Source organism: Bos javanicus, chromosome 1, assembly GCF_032452875.1.
Source record: "Bos javanicus breed banteng chromosome 1, ARS-OSU_banteng_1.0, whole genome shotgun sequence".
NCBI classification, from domain to species: Eukaryota; Metazoa; Chordata; class Mammalia; order Artiodactyla; family Bovidae; genus Bos; species Bos javanicus.
In genome coordinates, this window is record NC_083868.1 from 97,261,493 (window position 1) to 97,286,955 (window position 25,463).

At 36.2% G+C, this 25,463-nt stretch overlaps 1 protein-coding gene and 1 pseudogene across 11 annotated transcripts in view; both read left to right on the plus strand.

The window, feature by feature from the left end:
• PHC3 (polyhomeotic homolog 3) overlaps positions 1 to 25,041 on the plus strand; it is an 84,830-nt gene extending 59,789 nt beyond the window's left edge. For 8 of the 11 annotated variants that reach the window (XM_061416198.1, XM_061416226.1, XM_061416235.1 and 5 more), the window contains 4 exons: positions 6,610 to 6,724; positions 10,498 to 10,630; positions 10,722 to 10,953; positions 16,413 to 25,041. In XM_061416198.1, coding sequence (XP_061272182.1) covers positions 6,610 to 6,724; positions 10,498 to 10,630; positions 10,722 to 10,953; positions 16,413 to 16,567 — 635 coding nt within the window. In that variant the 3' untranslated portion in view covers positions 16,568 to 25,041. Of the gene's footprint in view, positions 1 to 6,609; positions 6,725 to 10,497; positions 10,631 to 10,721; positions 10,954 to 11,127; positions 14,925 to 16,412 lie in introns of those variants that run through there. The other 3 variants (XR_009736383.1, XR_009736384.1, XM_061416277.1) reach the window with 3 other exon arrangements.
• Positions 9,426 to 9,523, plus strand: LOC133255107 (U6 spliceosomal RNA; annotated as a pseudogene).
• Positions 25,042 to 25,463: the final 422 nt, after the last annotated feature.

The following is a 25,463-nucleotide window of genomic DNA, read 5'->3' on the forward strand; positions in this document are numbered from 1 at the left end:
TAATGATAACCCTGTATACGAGACAGCAAAAGAGACACTGATGTATGGAGCAGTCTTATGGACTCTGTGGGAGAGGGAGAGGGTGGGAAGTTTTGGGAGAATGGCATTGAAACACGTGAAATGTCATGTATGAAACGAGATGCCAGTCCAGGTTCAGTGCACGATGCTGGATGCTTGGGGCTGGTGCGCTGGGACGGCCCAGGGGGATGGTATGGGGAGGGGGAGGGAGGAGGGTTCAGGATGGGGAGCACGTGTATACCTGAAATTTTTTTAATTTAAAAAAAAAAAAAAAAAAAAAGACGCTTGCTCCTTGGAAGAAAAGCTATGACCAACCTAGACAGCATATTAAAAGCAGAGACATTACTTTGCCAACAAAGGTCCGTCTAGTCAAGGCTATGGTTTTTCCAGTAGTCATATATGGATGTGAGAGTTGGACCATAAAGAAAGCTGAGCACCAAAAAAAAAAAAAAACAAAATTTTAGGATCAAAACAACCAATTTTCTTCTTTAAACAGACTTTAGTAAATGACTATTTTACTGAGCTTGTTTAAAAATTCAGAGCTTCCTGGTTGTTTGGTTTTAGATTTTATGTATTCTTACGTATTCTTTGATGTCAGGTGGATATTAACAGTTGTGTGAAGTCTTAATTCTTATGTATTCTTGATATCAGGTGGGTATTAACAGTTTTGTTAAGTCTTCAATCAAAAGATGATTAAATTTGTTCAAGGAGAAAAATACCACTAAATCTTCTCAGTGTCAAAGAATCTTTTTTTTTTTTAATAGGCCTTGTTCTACCAGTGAATATTTCATTAAAGTTAAAGTGGTATGCAAAATGACTTCAGGAAAACAAATACAAATGCAAAAATGATGTTTTTTTATTGATTCTAATCATGGCTTTGCAGTAGGTGCTGTTCAATTAAATAGCGTGTAGTATGGTCGGGGCTCTACAATTGTGAATTAATTAACATCTGTGTCTAAGTAATTATCCTCAATATATTAGTGTATTTCATCTAAATTTATTCACTTTGTAAATGTTTACTGAATATATACTGTGTGCCTGTACTTCGCTAAAATAAGTAAAATAGCATGCTGGTAAGCAAAATAGACATTGACTTGGCTCACAGTAATCCAATTAAGAGGAAGGCATCTCTGTCATTATTGGTAACATATGGACTGTTGCAATGTATTTATCACTGTTGTACTTGTTATTTGAATAGCAAAGAACTGATAGAAGTATAAAATTTTTTATTGCTAACTTATGTTGAGTTCAGTCTGATTTTTTTATTTAAAAGAATGTTAAATGTGAAAAATTTCAAACATAAAATTAGAAATGTAAAATGAATCTCAGCTCACCCAGACTCAATATTATTACCCAGTTTTAAACATTATTTTGCGAAGTTAGCTTCATGCAACCCTTTGTTTTTTTCCTCCTACATTTCCCCTTCTCTTTTTCTCTATTGCTTTTTCTCTTTCCCTTTTTTTCCTTTCTTCCTCTGTTTAAAACCAAATCATAGTTCTTGTTGTATTTTACTAGTACATACTTCAGTGTGCATCTATAAAATGTACATTTTAATGCTGTGTCACCCAAAACAATATTAATAATAATTCTTTGTCATCTAGTACCTGGTTCATATTCAGATTTTCTCAATTGTATAATTACTTAAATTGTATAAATGTCCTTTTATAGTTATTTTGTTCAAATCAGGGTTCAGAAAGTGCCCGGTGGTGGTTTAGGAGTAAAGAGGTAATCACTCAGTTGTGTCCGACTCATTGCGACCCCACGGACTGTCTGTCCAGACTCCTTTGTCCATGGGATTCTCCAGGCAAGAATATTGAAGTGGGTTGCCATTCGCTTCTCCAGGGGATCTTCTACACCCAGGGACTGAAACTGGGTCTCCTGTGTTACAGGCAGGATTCTTTATCAACTGAGCCACCAGGGAAGCCTTTTGTTGTTAGGAATTTAATTTCATTTAATTCCTAAGTACTTGCTTTTATTATAGTTATGCATACTATTTATCTGAGAATTTTTCATTTGAGATGAAGAGTAGTAAAGACAGATGTACAGGGATTTTTTTTCTTGCCTATGTAAGTATAAACAAAAGTTTTCTAGACTAATAAGCTATATAATGTGCCCTCTTGTGTGCGCATATTGGAGAAAAATGGAAAACTGCCTAGGAAACTTCACAGCATACTTTGTGATGCTCATGGTTTATAATATAATACGTATAAAACATATGGTGGACTGTGCTAGAACGTCAAGGAACTTTTGGTCTAGTTCAGTTCAGTTCAGTCGCTCAGTCGTGTCCGACTCTTTGCGACTCCATGAATTGCAGCACACCAGGCCTCCCTGTCCATCACCATCTCCTGGAGTTCACTCAAACTCACCTCCATCGAGTCGGTGATACCATCCAGCCATCTCATCCTCTGTCATCCCCTTTTCCTTCTGCCCCCAATCCCTCCCAGCATCAGAGTCTTTCCCAATGAGTCAACTCTTCGCATGAGGTGGCCAAAGTACTGGAGTTTCAGCTTTAGCATCATTCCTTCCAAAGAATACCCAGGGCTGATCTCCTTCAGAATGGACTGGTTGGATCTCCTTGCAGTCCAAGGGACTCTCAAGAGTCTTCTCCAACACCACAGTTCAAAAGCATCAATTCTTTGGCGCTCAGCTTTCTTCACAGTCCAACTCTCACATCCATACGTGACCAGTGGAAAAACATAGCCTTGACTAGATGGACCTTTGTTGGCAAAGTAATGTCTCTGCTTTTCAATATGCTGTCTAGGTTGGTCATAACTTTCCTTCCAAGGAGTAAGCATCTTTTAATTTCATGGCTGCAATCACCATCTTCAGTGATTTTGGAGCCCCAAAAAATAAAGTCTGACGCTGTTTCCACTGTTTCCCCATCTATTTCCCATGAAGTGATGGGGGTGGGGGGTTTCATCTAGTAGGAAGTAGCTATCTCTACAACAGAAAGATAACTGAGAAGCAGCATATGCTAGGTATTAGGTGAATTATATAGACAGTAAGAACATGGCACTTTAAAGCTGGGTGATATTATTGCCAGACTCGTGAGTTTTCTGTGAAGAGAGGGGGTTTGATTTGGGTCTTGGATGATAAAGCATAGATTGAAGATAACAGAAAGAACCTCTCAGGTTAGCATACCACGAATAAATGTACAGAAAATGTACAAGTGCTCAGTAACTTCAGGAGGGGGCAGTGAAGAGTAGGCAGTTGAGTTAGAGAACATAGTGGGCAGTAAGGCAAAGTCAGATTCTAGTGTACCTTGAGATTCAATTATGGAGTTAGTTATTTTGCTGTCAAGAGGATGGTTACTGAAAATTTTTAGGCAGGTGACATGAAAAAATGTTGAAACTGCTGCTCGTGTGTGGATGAATAGTAGAGGTTTGGCATGTAATTGATACTTGTAGTCATGGTGGGAAGAGGAAGGAAAGAATTGATGGAAGACAAGGCAAAGGGTAGTTTTAACGAACAGGATACCAGAGTAAGGAAAAGGAAGGTTTAAAGATGATTAATGTTTGCAATGAAGAATAAATAAGCCATAGAAATCTAATGCACAGTATAATGAATATTGACAATATTGTACTATAATCATTAACCTAACTTAAGCTATAATCATCAACCTAACTTAAGCTAAAACTTAATTATTCCAGTGACTTAAAAGATAAAAATGTAATGTGATAGAAATGTTCAGAATTTCTACTGAGGCAGTCATTTGTATAAATGTATCAAATTAACACCTTGTACACCTTAAGTTTACACAGTGCTATATGTTAACTGTGGCTAAAAAAAGATGAATCTATTTCATAGTGGAGATATGTTTACTGAAAATGTATCAATTTTTAAAATACTTCATAATTTCCCATGGTAATTTTATCAAGTATTTCTGTTACTGTATACTTCAGTGTTTATGGGAAGTACTATAGGGTGAAATGGTGAGGTCATTTATTTAGCGGCTTTGGCTTTACGAGTGTGTGCAGTTTAATTCAGTATGAAAAACAATATAATGATTATTCTTTTTTTAAAGGATAAACTGTATCTCTATTTGGACTGGTTGTATAACCAGAATCTCCATCTAAAATGTGATTTATCAAAATGTCTTATATCTTCCCTGGTAAATCATCATGCTGATGATGATTTCTATCTCATTGCCTTCTTACTGCTGATCATCACATGATCTCAAGTCTTCAGGAAAATTGAAAAGTAATTCCTCTTTGCACAAAAAAAATTGGGGATCTCTATCAGTTAGGATATATGTTTGGCCACTCCATTAGACACCCAGAGTAATACCTGGTTAAATAAGAAAGAAGTTTCATTTTCCCTGACATAGTCTAAAGGTAAGCAGTGCAGGGCTCCATTTTGTTGGGCACGTAAGCTGTCAGTGTCTCATGGCCCTGCCATCCCTGGAGTGTTGCTCTCATTTCCAAGATAGCTCATCTTCATGATCATATTCTAATTGGTAAGATAGGGCCTCACCCGGAATTTGGTCAGAAATTGGCCACACATAGGGCAGCAGTTGTACTTTTTATTCCCAGTGGCTATATTCCTAGTTAAAAGTTAGGCTTTTGTTACTCGGGGAGAAAAGTGAAGAGCTGATATTAGGGAATTGCCAGCTGTATCTGTATAGAATCCCATCTTTATTATCTCAAGCAGTAGTTTTTAAAAACTTACTTAGCTCTGTAATTTTTTATTTACAAATGTGAAAACATTTGCCTTGGTAACATTACCAGATTTGTTGAAATTATGACCAAAATTAGAACTGGACTTCTTTGAATCTGTTAATGTTCCTCTCGTCTTTATGAGAAATAAAACTGATGTGAACTTTTTGTCAGGTTGTTAACCCTTAGACCATACCTGTCTAAAGGGATCTTGCCTTTCTCATCAGCAAAAACATTTCCTTCTCCTTCATAAGGTTGTCTAACCTATTATCAAGTGTTGCATATTTTTATGTTAATTAATTCAAGGTTTTGAAATAAAGCTTTCAGTAGAGTCAAAATTAAACAGCCCAAAGAATGGGCTCTTTGGGGCTGGATTGGTGGTCAAATGAGAGGTTCTATATCCAGTACAGGCTTTTCAAGGTCAGATTTGGTTATAGGCATGACAGACTAGAAATAAGACTCCTGGAAGTTATGACACTAGGTCCCAGCAACGTGTTGTGGGGCAGAGCTGTGTGAAAGCCATCTCTAGGTCACTGGAAGAAACAGTTTTTACTTTACTTGGTTTCAGACTCTTTGTTCCTCATTGCCACCAAATAGATGAGTTTGCTTATGAAGATAGTCCTGAGAATTTCTTTGAGATGATCTCTTGCTAGTTTATGACTTGATTGGTCATGACAGTGTCTTTGGATGTCCCTTGACACTTCGAATATTTCACAGTGTGTTTTTGCTGCCTTCACTTAATTTAGCACTTTGCCATTTGCTTCTCCAGTAACACTGGGATAAAATGATCCTTGAATGTATGAGTACATGTTGTTCATGTCTACATTTCAGAGTCCCTTTCTTCATCTTAACAAGTCTTGGTTAAGTGAATAACATAGAAAAGCACATAAAGAGCTCATAGCTAAAAGCTGTAGTTAGAGTTCCTTTTTTTGATATATTTTATATGACTCAGCATAGGAATTATGATGCATGAAAATAGTAAAATATGGTGATTTAAAGAATTAAACAGTTTTCATTGAAGTGTTTACTTGTTATAGGTCTTGGTACTGCTAATTCTTATGTGGAAGATAGGAAGTGGACCTGTCACTTTTTTATGCCTGCTACCTGTTAGGCATTCATGTAATCTTCACTGCATTTCTTTGGGGAAGGTATCATAAGCCCCATTTTACAGATGAGAAAACTGGGTCCTGAAGATTAAGTTGCTTGGTTATAGGTGACTGCTGCTGGATACTTGAGGATGTAGGTGGGAAGTTTCTTTAGGTCCTGTGGTATGACTTGAAGAAAGTTATGGATACAGAGGTAGAGGAAGGACATTCTCAATTAACAGAGAGCACCCTGACAAAAAAGAGCAGAGGTTAGAAATTATACAACTATTGATGATTTTGAAGATAAATGTAAATTATTTTAATATAACTAAAAGGGACTTTTATAATTAGATAAATACATCTTTATATATTCTGTTGTACACTGCAGATCTTAGAGAGTGTTAACAATTTTAAATGCCCTCTGAAAGCAGACATCAAAGTCTTCTTTTTGGAGTCCTCATTTTCTCCAGTTAGAATTGTGTTCTTTGCTATGTATATTATACATAGCACAATGTATCAAAATTCATATACTACATAATACTTTTTGGAAGGTAGTGACTTTATTTGCACATTTTAGGTAGGTTGGATTCTTTGCAAATGAACCTTTAAAAATGTATTATTTATTTATATAGAGAAAACTCCATAAGATTTTTATGCAGGAGCTAGAGGGAATTGGTGGAAGTGGTGGTTTTGGGGGGCTTTGCCTTGCCAAAGTGGCTGTGGATTGAAAAGTTAAAAGACCATTCCTTTTAAGTCTCCTGTAGGGTCTGAACACTAGCAGCATCCGACCCAAAGTAGAAGCTAAAAGAAAATTTGTCACAATTAAGTTTTTGGAATTTTTTCTTTTTTAGAGACATTAGAAGAAATGGACAGTGAGTTGCTCAAGTGTGAATTCTGTGGAAAGATGGGGTATGCTAATGAATTTCTTCGGTCAAAACGATTCTGCACTATGTCCTGTGCCAAAAGGTATTTCTGTTCTCAAGTTTCCTAAAGCACAAGCCAAAAACTGCTGTAACAAAACTAAAAAACTTGCAGAGTTTACCATTAGTCAAAACTAGGTACTGTGGAAGAATAATATCAAGTAGACATTATCTGGAGCTACTTTGCTATTCAGTTGTTAAATTGTACTTGGCGAAAACGGTATTCATAACACATATAGCATAATCTAATGACACATACAGCATAATCTAATACTGAAGTAGCAATCTCCAGGTGGTAAGAATATGGTTAGGAGAATCCCTCCTGTGAATACACTGCTCGTCCTTTGTTTTAACAATATTGAAATACCTGGATTTACTTGCTTATATTTTAAAATGTTTCATTTCTTTTAACCATATCTTGTTTATTTTAGGGTTTTAAGTGGGACATCTGTAGCATAAATTCTCCACATTGTTATATTACTTGATAACAAAAATGCTTGTCTTTTCTAAGTGTATTTTCAGTAATATTATAGGTAAATAGTACTACTGTCAAAAGCCTTTTTAGTATCTTCATTGATGTAGTCACAAATTTGGTTTAAAGAAAGCCTCTCTAATTTGGTTAATAAATCCTAATACAGTTATTTCCCACTGAAGGTAAAGTGTGTGCACAGTTTAGTTTGAACTTTGTTCTGTATTCCAAAAGTTATTTTCTCAAAGAATTTAAAATCTTAAAGATACATCTAGGGAATTTCTTGCTCCCTAAATAAATACATTATTTAGTATGGTGCACCTAAAATATATTTAGTAAAACTTAAGTCAAATAAGCAGAAGTATTTTCTTCTGAAAATGGGTTAATGGTTTTTCATTTGTCAGTCTGTTATTCAGATACTCTTTCATGTTATTTTGACAGTCCTAATCAAATTGTGTAACTCCTATTTTGTTCGCATATACCACAAGAAAGAATAGTGGCTCTCAGATTCAGAGGATGAAAAACTGAGGGAGGAGGATTCCTTTCAGAATCTTTTAAACTTCTTAATTATTCAGAAATATTTCAGGACAGTTAACACACCACCATCACTCTTCTCCCAGAGATGACTGTTGAGTTGTCAGGTTAGTATACCTTTAGGTGAAGCTCTTTAGAGGCTTAGAGGTCCTAAGGTAGGAAAATACAGAGCAGAGAAGAGTAAGGAGGAGAGGATAAGTTAGGTCAGGTAAGAAATGCTGTTTACATGTATGCCTAGCTACCTTTTTTCGATATCTCAGTATTTAGGGACTAAATAGCAAATGTAAAGTTAGTCTCTCTTCTCTCTAGTCAGTTGGGAAAGAAGTTTGTTAGTTGATGTAAATGGAAATCAGAAACCTATAGAGCTGAGCCCCCAGATGAGCATACTGAACACGGGAGGAGCTTGTTTAATTGTTTTAGGGTAAAATGAAGTGACCATCAGGACACTCTTTTCTTTTTTATATTTTTAGGGGAAAAATAGCCTATTTACTCTCATAGTACTACTTACTTTCTCCTCATTGATATTTTTATAAACATAAGTGAGGGAATTTTCTTTTAGTAAAACAGTTTTCAGTAGCAAAGTTAACTGGGATTTATTCTTGTCATTTCCCTGAAAAATCATCTTAGACCAAAAGAGTTTCAAAAAGAACTTTGAAAATAAGAAATTACAACAGCAATTTTATGTGTAAAAAAAAGAGGAACTATGTGCATTTTTTTAGCCTTTTTATAACATTTCAGAAATTTATTAGATGATTTGTTTTCACTCTTTCTAGGGAAGGAGTCAGCGGACTATACCCAGGCTGAGTCCTTTCTGTAGCCTATTTTTGTATGGCCCCTGAACTAAGGATAGTATTTAAATTTTTAGGTGGTTGAAAAAGAATCAGAAGAATATTTTGTGACACATGAAAATTATATAAAATTCAATTTGTCACTGTAGTGTATTGCTCAGTCATGTCCGACCGTTTGTGACTGCATGGACTGTAGCTCACCAGGCTCCTCTACCATGGGACTTCCAGGCAAGAATATTGGAGTGGGTAGCCATTCCTTTCTCCAGGCGATCTTCCCCACCCAGAGATAAAACCCAGTTCTCCTGCGTTGCAGACAGATTATTTACCATCTGAGCCACCAGGAAGGCCCCAAGTGTCACTGAGTAAAGTTTTATTGGAACACATCTATTCTCATTCATTACTGTCTGTGGCTGCTTTTATGTTACAATCACAGAGTTGAATAGTTGTGGCAGAACCTTTGTGTGGCCTAAAAAATCTAAAACATTTAATATCTGGCCCTTTACAGAGAAAGTTGCCCAGCCCGTTTAGGGCATTGGAACCCAATAAATGGCAAAAGATTTTTTTTTTTTTTGGCCACACTGCGTAATGTGCAGAATCTTAGTTCCCCAACCAGAGATTGAACCTGCACCCTTTGCAGTGAAATGTGGATTTTTAACCATTGGGCCTCCAGGAGAGTCCCATCACAGGACTCCTTTAAACTGTCATCATGCCTTAGAAAGTGAAAGTGGTAGTTGCTTGGCCATGTCTGACTCACTGCAACCCTGTGGACTATAGCCTGCCAGGGTCCTCTGTCCGTGGGATTCTCCAGGCAAGAATACGGGAGTGAGTTGCCATTCTCTTCTCCAAGGGAAGCTTCCCAACCCAGGGACTGAACCCATGTCTCCTGGATTGCAGGCAGACTCTACCATCTGAGCCACCAGGGCCTTATAAACATCCATGTTAAAAATGTCATAAGAGTGCTCACTTTGACAGTACATATGCTAAAATTAGAATGCTATAGAGAAGATTAGCATGGTCCCTGCATAAGATATGCAAATTAATGCTCCACGTTTTAAAATATGTATATATTAAAATATACACTTAAAAATATTAGTCTATTTTGATAAAATAAAAATAATCTTCCAGCCAGTTTTTTAAAAAAAAAGAAAAATTTATTGTGCTCGGTCCTCATGGTTGCATGAGGGCTTTAGTTTAGAGAGCAGGGGCTACTCTGGTTGCGGCGTGTGAGGCTCTCATTGTGGTGGCTTCTCTTGTTGCAGAGCACAGGCTCATATGTATGTGGACTTCAGTAGTTGTGGTGCACACTTAGCTGCTCTGCGGCACGTGGAGTCTTTCCGGGCATGTGGACTCTTCCCAGGCCGAGGATCAACCTGTGTCCCCTGCATTGACAGGCAGATTCCCAACTAGTCCACCAGAGAGGTCCTTTTCCAGCCAGTTAAAGAATTAAATATATCTGAGTTGCCTGAATTCCTAAGAACCGTGAATTTCTTGTATAACTTTGATAACTCAACTTTACCTTTCTGTCTTTTAGTTATATTTGAAAAATATTTTACTAGCCATTTGAGATTTCCTCTTCTCTACTATATTAATCTCTTTTTAAAAAATCTCTTCAGGAATGGTTACCCAAGAAAATAACCATTTGAATGATCATCTAAATAGTTAATAATTTCTTCTTCTCCTGGAACCTTGAATTATTTTGCAACTGCAAAAATGAGTTATTGTTTGTATTTGCAGAAAGTTTCCCACTATCATGCTGTTATTAGGAGATATCAGTACCTTGTTATAGGTGTCCAGTATTATATTGAGAGCTATATTATATATAACGAGACCATTTTTTTTTTTTTTTTTGTTTTACTATTAACATAAGTAAATTTATTGAACACTGTGGTTTACTTTCTGAGGTTTTATAATCCATAATGAAACAAATGGCATTTACTGATTCACAACTGCACTTTAATTAAGGTCATAATTACTAAGTGGAGCATCCCATACATCATTGAATATTTTTTTCTTACTTGAATTTCTTAGGTACAATGTTAGCTGTTCTAAGAAATTTGCACTTAGTCGTTGGAATCGTAAGCCTGATAATCAAAGTCTTGGGCATCGTGGCCGTCGTCCAAGTGGCCCTGATGGGGCAGCAAGAGAACATATCCTTAGGCAGGTCTGTAGAAACCTTGATTCAATGTACAATACCCTTTTCAGAAATACAAGGAAAATGCAATGCTGTATTTTACTTGTACTACATTTTCCAGCTTCCAATTACTTATCCATCTGCAGAAGAAGACTTGGCTTCTCACGAAGATGCTGTGCCATCTGCTATGACAACACGCCTGCGCAGGCAGAGTGAGCGGGAAAGAGAGCGTGAGCTTCGGGATGTAAGGATGAGGAAGATGCCTGAAAACAGTGGCCTGCTGCCAGTGGCACAAACAGAGCCATCTATATGGACAGTTGATGACGTCTGGGCCTTCATCCACTCTTTGCCCGGTATGTGATTGACCACTTTGACCTTGATTTTTGCCTTGTGCACACACCCAGGAATGACATTAGATCCATCCACACCTGTTGCACAAAAGGGCTAGAGAAGTTCTGTATATATATACTCATTAAATGGCATTTGCTATTGAAATGTGATCTGTTTCCTCTTGCTTATTCCCTCAGCACAACTGGGTATTTTCTCATACCCCCCAAGTCGATAAAAACTGACTAGTCCTGCTTCTGCTGTGACACCTCAGCCGGTGAAGATATTAAAGGTGCTCTCTTCTCTTCAGTCTGATTTCTCTCGAGAGGTCAGTAGAGAGATTGAGTCAGACACTTCTTCCCTTCTGCTCTTCCAGTTTTCTAGTCTATCAATATTTCCTCCTTATTTCCTAATATAACCTTTTTTAAATGAAATAACACCAAATTTTTTTTTACATTTTTGAAAGCTAATCAAGACCTTTTAGAGTGTGATAAAATTTTGGTTTCTTTAAAAAAACAAAAAAAAAACAAAAATGTTGTTTCTTTTAAAGGAGGCTGCATTCTTTGATTCTTTGCAAAAAGTTTAAGACATCAAGAACACTTCTGAAATTAAGTAGACAACTGAAATTCAGTTATATTCTATTCCAATATTGAGGGTTACTTTCTTATTTATATTTCCTGCTCTCTCATTTGGTATTCTTTCCATCAGCTTAAGTCATTATGTTCTTTTATCTTTACTAAACAATAATCTTTTATATCCACTTTCTCTACTGGGCTGGGTACTGAAGACCACCTTTGCCAATGATTGACCCACACTGCCTCTGTATGTTGAGACAGTATGTATTTTTTTAATCAGCAAATCTTTTATCATTCACTTTAACTTAATGAATATGGAAAGTAAGATTTTTAAAAACCTTTGTTCCATTTTGGGTTTTTGGTGAATCATACCATTTCTCTTGAAATAAGCTTTCCAGAAAAATACATCCCCTTAAAACTTGTCCACAGACTTACTAAAACTAATCCACCTATAATTGGTAATCAATCTTTCTATGAAGGTGACCACTGTCTCAGAAGCAGACATAGCTAAATTGTTGAGTGAAGAAAATATATTCAGAAGTATTCTTTTTTTTTTTTAATCTGTTAGCCATTTTACCTTACACAGATGGTTCCTGACTTGTGATGGATAGACTTAATGAACTTTCGATTTTATGATGGCACAAAAGTGATATACGTAAAGTAGAAAGTGTGCTTCAGATTTTGGATTTTGATCTTTTGCTGGTGATACAAAGCATGATACTCTCCACAAATTGGGCAGGACAGCTCCGTCAGCCGTGCTGTCATGAGGGTAAATAGCTGACACAGCCATGCTTGACTCATGCACTCATTCTGTTTTTTACTTTCAGTACAATATTCAACAAATTACATGAGATATTCAACACTTTATTATAAAATAGGCTTTATATGTTAGGTAACTTTGCCCTATTTACAGTAGGCTATTCTTAATGTTCTGAGGATGGTTAAAGTAGGCTAAGCTAGGCTATGAGGTTTGGAAGTTTAGGTGTATTAAATGCATTTTTGACTTGATGTTTTCAGCTTTCAATGGTTTTATCAGGATGTCAAGTTTGAGGGAGATAAATATACAGAACTCTGGAGTTTTATTGAATTATTTTTTAATGGCTTATTTTAGGAATGTGAAATAAGCTTTTTTTTCTACTAAACAAGATATGGTCACTTTTAAAGAAAGATGAAATTGTTTAAAGAAGGGATACATTTTTCATGGGAAGATTTTTAAGCATGCACCTAGGAAAACTTAGGTGTGATTCAAGTGCTGACCATGTGCGTTTAGAATCTGCTTTAAAAAGCTGATGTATTAGAGAATGGTGAGTCTTCACAGGGTATGGCTTTAATAGTTAATGAAATAAATTTTAAGTTTTATACCAGTCTAGGTATCTTTAGAATTAACATTGGAACTGTCATCTTTAGACAGTCTCAGTCTTCCAAATGGGATATATGAGCTGTTTGTTAGCCTGATTTCTCATTTGGAGGGGGAAATATTTCTTTTCCTTTGGGGAGGAGGAAAGTAGTTGGCCAAACAGATAACAAATAACAGCTGCTGCTGATTGTTCTATCACTTCATATACTTTTTTTAGGGCTAGTTTTCTAATTTTCCCCCAGCATCTGTTTGCCACAAGGCTACTCTTGGCTGCTTTATTAGGACGAAGGCTAACTTTTTTGTTTTGTTCTTCCTTCACTGAACGGAAAAAAATTATTTCTTATATCTTGAGATGCTTGCCTTACTAAGTTCAAGACAATTTTGTTGCCAGCCTTTTAGAGAAAATTACATATAAGGCAGACCCAGACTGTTTTATAATTTAGAATTTCTTGGTATTAAGAGTGTGCTGAATATAACTACTTTTATTTACTGATTAAATGGGAGTATTTCTAAACTGTTTTGATAGGCTGAGTAACAAGCTTATTGGTGTGATGCGTTCATCTTCTTTCTCAAAGTTTTTCTCTGAATCATGCCTGTGGCTTAAGGTAAATCTCAGCCAGAAAAGGCCGTTACTGTCATTTCTCTATGTTCATCTGGCCTTTGTAAATCCTTTTGGGCCTCTTTCAGCTCATACAGGGCTGTATTTTCTTTTTTACCCTGCGCTCTTCTCATGGAATGAATAAACTTGTAAATTTTGTAATCTCTTGCATTTTTGTTTCTTTCCAGTTGAGGCTAGGTTTCCCTCTTTCATCAGGGCACCTGTATTTGTTCCTAGAGTTTTCTCTTCTTGTTGTATGTCATCTTATGAACCATCTTGGTGGGACCATATTAGAGCTGGTATGCAGACAAGTCTCAGAGCTGTTACCAGAGTAAAATACTATCTTCTTCTAAATGTTTGTACATTAAAAAGTTCTCTATAGGAAAGGTTCTTTGTACTCTCCATTTACTGCATTTATCTTCTTTAACTCTTCCTTGATACAGTGAACTGCGTTTTGCAAAGATCACTTTAGCCTATTTGTTGGTCTGTGAATCTGCAGTAGGTTTAGTTTCCATGTAGGTGTAAAAAGTAGGTATTGTTTAAAAACATGACTATGTACTCTAGTTTCATAATATTGATATTGGGGCTCGTTCGTTCTGTAGTGTTGAGTGCAGGTGATAGCCTTTCATCATCCTTACCGTGCTTAATTTTTGTGTGGGGTGTTTTTGTTTTAAGGTTAGCTGCAAATGTGAATGGGCACTTGTGAGGTTTCTTTGGGACCCATGTCTGTGCAGAGGTCCATCCCATCCTGGTCTGCTTCTGGTGATGTGAAGTCAGCTCAGCTGACTGCGGGCTGCAGTCGGGATATGTTCTGTAATGTCCCTGGAGCACCAGCTGTTCTACAGATGTAGATTCTAAATATGTCAGAAATTCATAGAATTTTAGCTCAGTATACCTTGGGCATCTAGATTTTAAAAAAAAAATCATCTTTCTCTAGTTTTAGGAAGCATATTTGCCTCTGCCTCCCCTTTTTAAAATCACTTTATTTTTTCATGTCTATACTAATGTATAAACACCCTTTTTTTGTGGTTGGCTTAAGAAAGTTGTGATCTAAAATTCTGAAGATCATTCCTGTTTTGATCATGCTGTTTCCCCACATTTTGTTCTTTATTATTTTGCTAACACATATTTTGTCTACCTACAAGAAGACATTTGAAGAGGGATCTGATAATACTGAGGAACAAGAACATACTTTGAATTTCTTCATGGAGAACTCCTTGTTTCTATTCCCAAATGTAGCTCTTATGGTCCTCATTACTTCTCACTGCTTCTCTTTTCTGAATCTAAGTAAGTCCTACCCTGTCTTTCTCTTCTTTTCTTTCCTGTGTTCTTGTAAGACTGAAGAGAGAAGAACATTAGTTCTTTCATAAAAAGAAGGATGAAGTCACAACTAGATGCAAGATTAGTCAGTTTTGTCTGCTCAGTTTTGAGAGCTACCTCTGGGAAAAGAAAAGGGGCTTTTCTATGGTGAGTAATCTCATTTTAACTATTTAGTTTCTTTTATATGGTAAATAGCCAAAACCATAAAAATTCTGTGGAGGGTACTTTTGAAATAACAATTTTTAAAAATCTGAGAAATTATTAAAATAGAGGAATTGAAAAGCTGACTGCCACATAGGAGACAGGCAGGTTACTTAACAGTCAGCAGAGAAGTTGGGAAAGAGATAAGCAAGAGAGAAGCTGGCCACACAGCTGAATACAGGGGGAAAAAATTCTGCATTACTCTTAGAGATGGCTCGATTCTGGTTTTGTTCATTATTCATTCAGTCCTTCACTTAGCCAAAAATACATGTGTTTAGCACCTGCGATGTTTTGTGTTTGGTACTGGGGTTATAGGGATTACATTATTATCTTACATAAACAAGAGGAAAGTAGAAAGACTGCAACAAAGTCATATCCAAAGGTGTAATGTAACCACTGTCATTGTGCATTATCTTTTTCTTTGTGTTTTCCCTTAGAATGCCGATTTGAAGAAAAGAGACTTTAAGCTCTTAGTTTTTTTATTCTTAAATTCACTTTCATAATTTTGTCTTTTATAAGGAAGGTTCCACGTTTTTGTATTCTCTCCTCTCATGGGTCCTTAATTCATTACTTTGCCTGCAGGTTTCTTTACCCTTAGTGGGGAAGTTCATTAGCTGTGCAAAATGTGGTGGATAATAAAAACATTCGAGGGTCAAGTAGTGTTCACACTGTTACTTGTTCTAAAGCACCCAGTTTATGCTGAAAGGTAAAATATTGGTTATTCGTCAAGAGATTAGCCCAGCAAGCTCAAAATTTCGTTAAGAATTTGTTTTCTTACCAGAAGTGGAGATGAGTCCAATGATGTTAAGATTTGAAGTTGAAATTACAAGTTGAGTATTGTAATACATTTCAACAGTAGATTGATACTGTAATTTTGATGGATTGGTTCTATGCTGAGTGAATAATAATAAAAATGTTTCAGATGTGCCTGGCAGTCAAAGGCTGTAAATCAGAATAAAACTACCAGTGAAAATGAAAGTGGTACTTGAGATAACGTTTCTAAATTAAGTGGCAAAACAGTACGCTTTATTCTTTTGTACCTGTATGTGAAGGATATCTGAGACAAAGAATGTTACAAGGTGTTATGAGTAGTTAACCCAGGCTTGTGTTTGTGCGTGCCTTCAGCTGACAGCTTGTCCTTTATGAAGGTGTGTTATGTCTGGACTGAATGAGCTGTGCATTTAACTTCTTACTAATTATTTCTGCAGTATTATTTTTAAGACAGGAATTCCAAGTAAATTGCTTTACCTAGATTTTGAATTCTTAATTTTTTTTAGAATGCCAAGAAGTACTGCCTTCTTCCACAGTGAGCCCACGACTGCCATCAGTAAATTTCATTTGTTTCTCAGCCTGGGTGACTTAACTGTGACTGTTAGCAGTGATGTCTGATTGTTGTGTATTAATTCTAACATCCTTCCTCTGATGAAATTCTAGGCTGCCAGGATATCGCAGATGAGTTCAGAGCACAGGAGATTGATGGACAGGCTCTTCTCTTGCTCAAAGAAGACCATCTCATGAGTGCAATGAATATCAAGCTAGGCCCAGCCCTAAAGATCTGTGCACGCATCAACTCTCTGAAGGAATCTTAACAGGATCATGAGGCTTTGAGATAACAGCAATTGTATTCTTAAACAAACTTGTAAGGGTAAAGGCTCAAGTTGGCCTAAAATATTATCACTTACTGTGGCAGATAGCCAAGCACATTGGGATCTCTGCATCAAAGGCTGACATTTGTACAGATACAATAATTCATTATACATTTTCATAATTAGCTAACATGGGTGAATTAATTTTACAGGTTACACACAACATTGAAAGACTTGTTACAGAGGGTCATGATATTTTTCAAAGTGTTTTACTAGATAATTTTTTAAAGGTGATGTTTATCATTAATATAAAAATCCTTTTTGAAAGTAATTTAATAATTTACATTTCTCCTCTTTTGATTTGGTTTTCTTATATACATTTTTCTACCCTATAAGTTTTCTATAGGTTGTCATGAGAGATATAATTTAGGAGTAATTAAGGAATAATTTTGGAGTCCAGTGACTGGAATTGTATGCAATGAGATATCAGTGTATGTTTAAAAAAAACATGTCTGTTAAACAGTTGCTTTATCTGTAAAAAGAATTGCATTCTAGCATGAATAATACTGATCTGGAAGTTAGATTTGGTTTCTCTTCCAAACTTGACCAAATATTTGGTGTGACTGAGGAAGTTCGTTTTCCTCTTAGTTTTTGTTCATTTAGAGCAGTGGTTCTAAATGGAGGTCAGTTTTGTTCCCTAGGGGACATCTGACAATGTCAAGGGACATTTTGGTTGTCATAGCCTAGGGGTTGTTGGGGGGAGGGTTGCTATTCGTATCTGGCATGTGGAGGACAGGGATGTCACTAAATATCCTACAGATGCACAGGACAGCCCTCTACAGCAGAGAGTTATTGGTCCAAAATGTCCGTAGTGCCAGGGTTGAGAAACCGTAATGAAGGAGTGATTAATGTTGGGCTTTTTCACCCAGAGGGATATTTTGGGGGGAAAAAAAAGATGGGATGTAATAAGGAATACATTGTATAATGGAAATATTTCAGATAGCATTAATATTCTGCTGGAATATTGTTCCCAGCTTTATGCATTCTAGTAAAAGGGGGGGAATCCATTAAGTTGGCATATAAAATGAGGACTAGCATACCAATAATTTGCCTCTCAGAACTGATTCATAATAATCATCTTTTGTGTCTCTGCCCTGACGAAGGCATAACCTGATTGCGCCTTAAGAGCCAGGGCTCGGCCTTTGCTGGCAGGGCGCTGGTTGGTGGTGGCTGTGTGGCTGGTCTTCGGATTTTTCTAGTGTTGAACAAGGTGGATCTAGCTAGAATGCACATTCCTTTTTCCTTGACTAAATCCTTGTATGCTTCCTGCAAAGCACTCTTGGATAAATTGAGTCTAATTTTGTATGTACATGTTTTAGGGAAAAAATCTTTAAAGCAAAACTTTTCATTGAACAATTAGTGTTGCGTTAGTTATGGCACTAAAAGTTGTGGGAGCCCTGTAAGCTATATATAGTCCTGGACATCAAAAACATTTGACTCTTTTATCATCTTCTCTTTACCATACAATGGAAATGTTTTAGTAATTGAAGGAACATACACAGATATTTGGCAGAAGTTCAGTTAAGTGAGGAAGAGTCCATGGGTTTCAGTCATTGTCACTGATCTTTTCAGAAAGATTGTGTTATGCTATTAGAAGACTAAAGATGTCATTAAAGACATCACAGATATTTATCTTTTGGCTTTGTGTACATTAGAGAATGTTGATTATTTTTATACAAAAATACAGCGGGTAATTTTTTTAACCTTTAGATGCCTCTTGTTTGAATGTATGCTTTGTGGGATTCTTTTGTGTAGTAATGTTTTTTTTAAAAAAAAAAAAGATGTTTACTGATAGTTATGTGTAGGATTAGAATATGTAATATAGTATAAGGCTCATGTTCCAGACCTACAATAGCTTGTAATGTATGTCACATATTTCTTTTATATCACATTTTTAATTACTGGATTAAAGTTTCAAGGAAAGGTAGGTACTCTACAGTCAGTTTTCATTTATTAGCAGTTAATCTTTATGACAAGAGTTGTCATATGGTTTGACTTTTCCCCTCAGCTTGCAATTTCAGGACACAAGTAAAGGCTAAGCGTTAGTAGGAGCCGGTCCATTGTATGAGGGCTGAAGGGCACAAAGGAAACTGTCTCTTGGAAGTACAGCTTTGTCATAGACGATCCATGGACAGTTCACACAAAATTGATTCTTTGGGGATAGACTCCTCTAGCAGTAATGATCACCTCCCATGACTATATTATCGATATATAACCTGCATTACAGGTTCTCCTGTTCACTTGCTCTGCTGATCCCAGTCATCACGTGCCTACCCAGAGCCCCTGTGCCTCACACCGTGCTAGGTGTCCAAGAACACTTACGAGGGGGCTTCCATTGGAGAGCACCTTATAATCCTAAATCTTACGATAATAAAAACAGTCCAGATCTTCTGTTGTCCCCACTTAAAACATACTTAAAAAATACACTTGCTTTTTTTCCAATTTATTTTAGAAATGGCTCATTGGCTTTTAAGTAGTAGCTTTACCATTGACACAGCTGTTTCTTTCTGGATGATTTAATCATGTGGATTCTAAAATTTCAGTTATATATTTAATGGATATAGATGATAACACTGGATGCCCACCTCCCTCCTAAGCTCTAAGCACAGTTTTAGTATGAAATAGGTGGGGTGAGTGCTGTTATTCTCATTTTCCTTCATATTACTACCTGTTTCAGGATTTTGATTAAGAGGGAATGATAAGCAGAAAGGGGACATGGGAAGTTCTTCTTACTTTTGCTACCTAAGTTTGCATTTTCTGAAGGAAATCCCTACAAGTCTGAAATTTTACTTGCGTTAAGCCATGTGCGCTTAAGAAAGTAAACAGCTGGTTTGTAAAAATTGTTTCTTACACGCTGCGTGTTTTCCTCAAGCCTTATGTGGGCATGTGTCTTACACAGCGGTGCAGCCTTGATAAGATCAGTATGAGAGTGCTGTGCCACATCCTGTCGCTTTCTAAGGGGCTGGTTATTTCCCCATCATGGTACTTTTAATTTGCTGGGGCATTCTCTAAACAGACCCTTCTAAAGTTGCAGTTTAAGGGCTGTCCCCTCTGAACAGAGAATGTGGAGTAGGCGGAAAGCGATGTCAGTGATGGGGCTTGAGACAGGAGAAGCAGACAGGAGACCTGCCACGTTTAGTTTATCCACCTTAACACTGAACACATCTCTGTACTTTTGAAGTTAATACTAATTTTACCTAGTTTTAAATAGATTTAAACAAAAAAAATTTTTTAGGTAGCCCACTTAAATTTTTTACATAGCTAATTTCCCCATATGCAGCATGATGTTATAGTCAGACATGTATTCAGATACCAGTCTTGGATTGAAATCTGTCCTAGTGCCTCATGTCACCTGACTTGTTCAGCTAAATATTACGAAGACCCATTGTTTGCATTTGCAAGGTTTTGGTACCACCATGGCATAAAGTGTGGTAGTGAGGCAGTGCATAGATTGTGTGTGGTTTCAGGCTGTGTTTACATGTGTGTAAAGAATTTTGGAAAGAAGAAACCAGTACAAATGCATGAAAGATGCTGTCTTCACAGCCGTATCACGTGGAAGAAATCCCCAGCTGGACACACTGTTAGAACATTTCAAAAATGTATTTTCAACTAGAACAGCTTGGTTATATTTTGTGGTTTGAAGATCCTCCCCCTCATTGAATGGCAAGAACTCATGCTGCCTCTGAGCAACGGGCATTGAGGAACACTATTGCCTAATAGGATGAAAGGGCCTCGTTCCCCCTTGCCTCCTCAAGCCCAAAGGAGACTGATAACTTTCTTTGCCTGCGAAGCCCCACAGACAACTCTGTGGTAGGGTTAATTTCGGGGAGGAACTAACTGGGGCAGGAATTTCTAATACCTAGCACTCACTCATGTCTTGAGCAGCCTCTGCCAGTGGAAGCTGGCCACTCTGCACAGTGTGCTCTCAGAGGTTTCCTGCACACTACTGCTGGGCCCTGGGGAAGGTTTTCTAGGGGAGATGACAGGGAAGTGGGGAAGAGACAAACAGGAAGAAAAGCATTCCAGACCCAAGAGGATAATTCACTTAACTGAGTGAGGTGGTAGTGTATAGATTTGGCCATTCGTAGTTCAAATAAATTGTAATGGTTGGGTTCCATTTATTGCAGTAAACAGGATACGGGGTGCTTTTTTTCCCTTAATGTCAAGATTTACCTGCAATCAAAGTCATTCTTTTACTCTCCTGGTCAAATGACCCTGCCCTTAGGAGCACATTAATAGTTCCAGTGATACATAAATCGGTGATTTTTGACTTCTGAGAAAGGTTAACAGCTGGTATAGTTGGGAAAAGTATTTGTCAAGAACTCAAAGGTTTTATGAGTTATCAGAAGTATATAGAGGAGAGAATATCCATGGATAGTATTTTGTTAGGTTTGTGTCTTGGTCTAAGAATTGGATGACTAGAGCTGTAGGGTTCTGTTTTCTTAGTGTGGATTTCAGTAACTACAAGCCTACCTCTTTCTTTGATGCACAGCAGTGTGGTTCTTGAAAAAACTGTTTTAATCTACTTTCATCAAAATTGGTATTTCCGAATCTATTTAGAGCATTTGATTTTTATCTAACAGTTGTGATTCAATTAAATAAGCACAAATGCAGTATTAGGGAAAGTAAATATGCAATTTTATTAAAACTTAATTTCAACCTATAAGCTGTACACTTTAAAAAGATTCTTTAGGAAAATAATTCCTTTTTTGTTAGAAGTTCAAAAAATGTATCATATAGTTTTACTCATAGCACTAATATAAGCCATTTCTTCAGTAAAAAATGTTGAAAATTATATTATCTTCTTTGGAAAATTCCTAAATTTTTAAGAAGTTGTAGAAGTTTTTACATTATTATTTTTCAGAGCTTATTTAATCTATTTTAAAATACTACTATGATAGTTGTTTTTGAAAGTTGTAGAGCACTAGTACAAATCATCATCATCATATTCCCCAGCAGAACATGTGGCTTTCTGAACTTGCATTTTAGTATACTTGCGTGAAAAGGGAGACCTGCCCTCCTCCTCCTCAGATCTGAAGCCCAGCTTCTCTAATAAAAGCTCTCCCATTCTACTCTGACACACACCTCTTAAAGTGCCGTGTTCATGGAAGCTTTGGGAAATGCTTTCCACAGTTTCATTTTTTTCCTTTGAACAGCTTGTGAACATTTAACTTGACTTATTAAAGGTGACTATTTCAGCCTCCGACATTAGGGAAGAAGTACATTAAAACATTTTTCTCTACTGAAAAGTATAGTTGCTGTCAGTGCTATTGGTGGCATCAGTATGAATCCATGAAAGAAAACCTGTGCCAGGGTTTTAAAATATTTTAAAAAGTAATGAATGAGATTTAATTTGGACAAAAGAAATCTATATAAATTTAAAACACTTACTATGCTAACATGGTACAGTTTTAAATATGAGTAATAAAAGGAAGTCCTCTTAGACCACCTATTTAAATTGACGCCAATAATCTTAAGGACTGATAGTAGTTGTCATTTATTGACTTAAAAGTTATAGTTTAGGGACTATTATCAGTGTTAAATCCTTGAATTTTGTGGAGCTTTAATGGATGGAGGTGAAAAAGTTGATTATAAGAGTGATGAGGAATGGTAGTGAAATGAACATCAACCTATTTTAGAAAAGGAACTTTAGTCTTGCCTCAAGCAAACCAGGTGTATTCATTGCTAAAATCTTTTCTAATATTTATGTTAAAACCATAATTTTAGATAGTACTAAATAATTACTTCATTAGCAAATAATAGGTGGACATAATCATTAAATGAACATGGTAAGTGAAGATAAAATACTGGCTGGGAGACTGGAGTTTTACTTCTAGTTCTTAAATTAGCTGTGTGATATCTTAGGCCATTACTAAGCTTATAACCTGTTCCCTCTTCTGAATATTCAGTACAGAGCCTGTACTACTCAAAAGGTTGATTTTGTTTAAATCATCTTTAAGCTGTATAAACTATGATTCCAGACCACATAGTGGGGTATTTTCAAAAGTTGCTCCTACTTATTTCTCTCTGAATTTCTTTTTTTAATGGTTTGTTTCACACTTAAAGAGCTTTGACTAAAAAATATTTATTTATTATGATCCATTTCCTGGGACACCCACAGTCTTTGTTCTCCTTAGGATTAAGGTAGAAAATTCACATAGATGAGCTAATGAGATTTTTCTAAATGCTTGCTAAATCACTAAACACATCTAAATACTGCCATTCACTTATCCATTCACTTAGCAAACCATTGGAACATCTACTGTGTAGTGTGCAGCGTGTGGTTGGTATACCTGACTGAAGGAACCAGTAATAACAAAATCCTCTCGCCCTCGGTTTTGATTGTGGCATAAACATGTAATTATTATTACTTAATGCAGTGAATATAAACCTGGAGCTGATTTATGCATTGGGTAAAGGATTAAGCTACATGATATCCAAGGGGTCTGACTGAATCATATCACAATTCCTATAACACATTTTGCATACTAATCCATGTACCTGATTAGGTTATAAAATTAAAGGTACTTAATACTAGGATTTACATTTTGAAACTATTTTAACAGCCCATATTTCTCAATTATTTTGACACTTGAGTCTATTCCAGAGGTGCTGATATGCAGGGTGTGTGACAGAACAATTACAAGGAAAGCTGGTGCTGGCTTACTATATACACTTTGTACTACGAAAGCTTTACACCCAGTACTGACTGCAGTAACTTCTGAAAACTGAAAAATCTCAAAGGAGCTTGCTGAACAGGTTTAGTTTTTGTGTTTCTTTTTAAAGCAAGAAATACTACATAAAATTCTACAATTATCACAAATATCTACTTTTTAGAAAGCACACATCTTTTACATAGTAAAAGGGTTTCCTTTAACATGCAGAACCTGTAAACAATCAACAGTTCTGTGCTTGGAGCTTGAATTTACAAGTATTTGGGGAGCAAACATAGAATGGGAGGATTGATTTAATTGGGTAGAAATTTCCTTGCCACCAGAGGATTCTGAGTTATGGTGTAATTTCCTGTTTGACACAACTTTATATGTGTGTCTCATATATGCAAAATGAAAGATGCAAAATGAAAAAAGATTAAAAATTTTCTGTATCATAGTTACAGCTTTTTAAAGCAGGAAAATGTTCAAATAAGTGTTAAGAATAGAATCTGTAATAAAGTGTTTGTAAATAGGAACACTAACATCCAAGTAACCAGATAGTCTGGGTTTTTTCCATGGTACTGGTTAAAACTTTTAAAGTATTTTAGTTTACCTAGTTTTTCAAATATTTTTGCTGTTAAAATATTACATAAATATTTTTTGTATGTGTATTCTAAATTTTAAAAAACCAGTTTGAGTGTGCAAAGATGGTAATAATTTAATACATTTAATTTCCAAGACATTTAACTAGATTCTCAATCACCTCTTTCAAAAGCATGTTTTTTTTCCATAGGAAAAAGAAGTCAAAGTAAGCTCTCAAAATTATCCTCAAAGTAAGGGGTGAGCTTGTGATGAAGGTTGGAGTTGTAGATAGCAGTGTGCAGAACGGAGGCTGACATGGGTGTTGGGCATTTCAAGCCTCTTTGTTGAATTAGTCCTTTTTGTCTTCTTGCTTGTTGAAAGCATGCTTTTTGCTGTTGATTTAACAAAGGCAGATTGTGATAAATTTTTTAAAAAAAACTTTATTTTTGATGCTTCAAGCACATGTTAATTGATTTTTTAAATTCCTCCTTTTGGTTCCTCCCATTGTCCTAAAATAGGATTTCCATATTTTAAAACCTCAAACACTGATCCATGCAGAATGAACAAAAAGCATCAACAAGGGGAAAGAAAACATTTTTTATCTTTATAAAAAACAAATGTTAAGATTATATATAGATGTATTCTTTATGTTGGATATTGTACTAGAGTCCTCCTCACAGGAAATAGTTCTAGAACTCTTAGCATTAGCATTCCTAGATTGGTGTCTGTAGCTACCAGTTTTAAAATGTATAACCTGAAAATGAAGTTAATTTTGCATTATAAGAGCACACCATGATCTATGTAAAAAGCTTGTCCATTTGGTGTATTTTTTTAAAAGAGAAAGCACTTTCATATTAGTAGCATGTGTATGAATTTTAGATTTTCATATTTGTTGTGTCTGTATTCAGTGAAGTAAAATTGAACATTCAGATGTTTGTTGATGGCAACATTAACTGTTAAATTAAAGCACCTTATACTCTGCTGCTTAAACTTGCTTGTAATTGCACCTTTGTTAACCTGCACATTTTCACATAGAATATTGTTGTAACATTGCTTCATGTGGGTCTGGATGGAAGGTTAGTGGGCCTACAGGATCATTTATTTATATTGTTTATATTACAATAATATATTGTAGACCAGTTGTAAGTTCATTTCTTTACAAATAAAAGCTTCTTCCATTTGGCTGGTCTATTGAATAATTTTTTTTTTTTTTAAGGTTGTGAAGAATGGGGCATCTTGTAAACCAACAGCTTAACAAGGGGCTAGAAACAGTACATTTTCCAGATTTAAAATTTGCAGAGAGTTTTAAGTCTTTACTAATTAATTAGTAAAATAGTTTTAAATATCTCAGTCCCATGTATGGTCAGTTAGAAAGCCATACATGAAGAAGGAAAGGAACACAGAAGCAGCATATTTAGACATTGACAAATTAGATGGTGTCTTTGTAATTTCCGATTACTCTGCCATTCCGATTGCTTCACTTCAGTAGTTCTCACGCAAGAACTTGCCCGAGGTAAGTATGGCAATTTCTGGAGACACTGATTGTGATGACTGGGGAAGGAGGTTCTACTGGCATCTGGTGGATGGAAGGCAGAGGTGCTCCG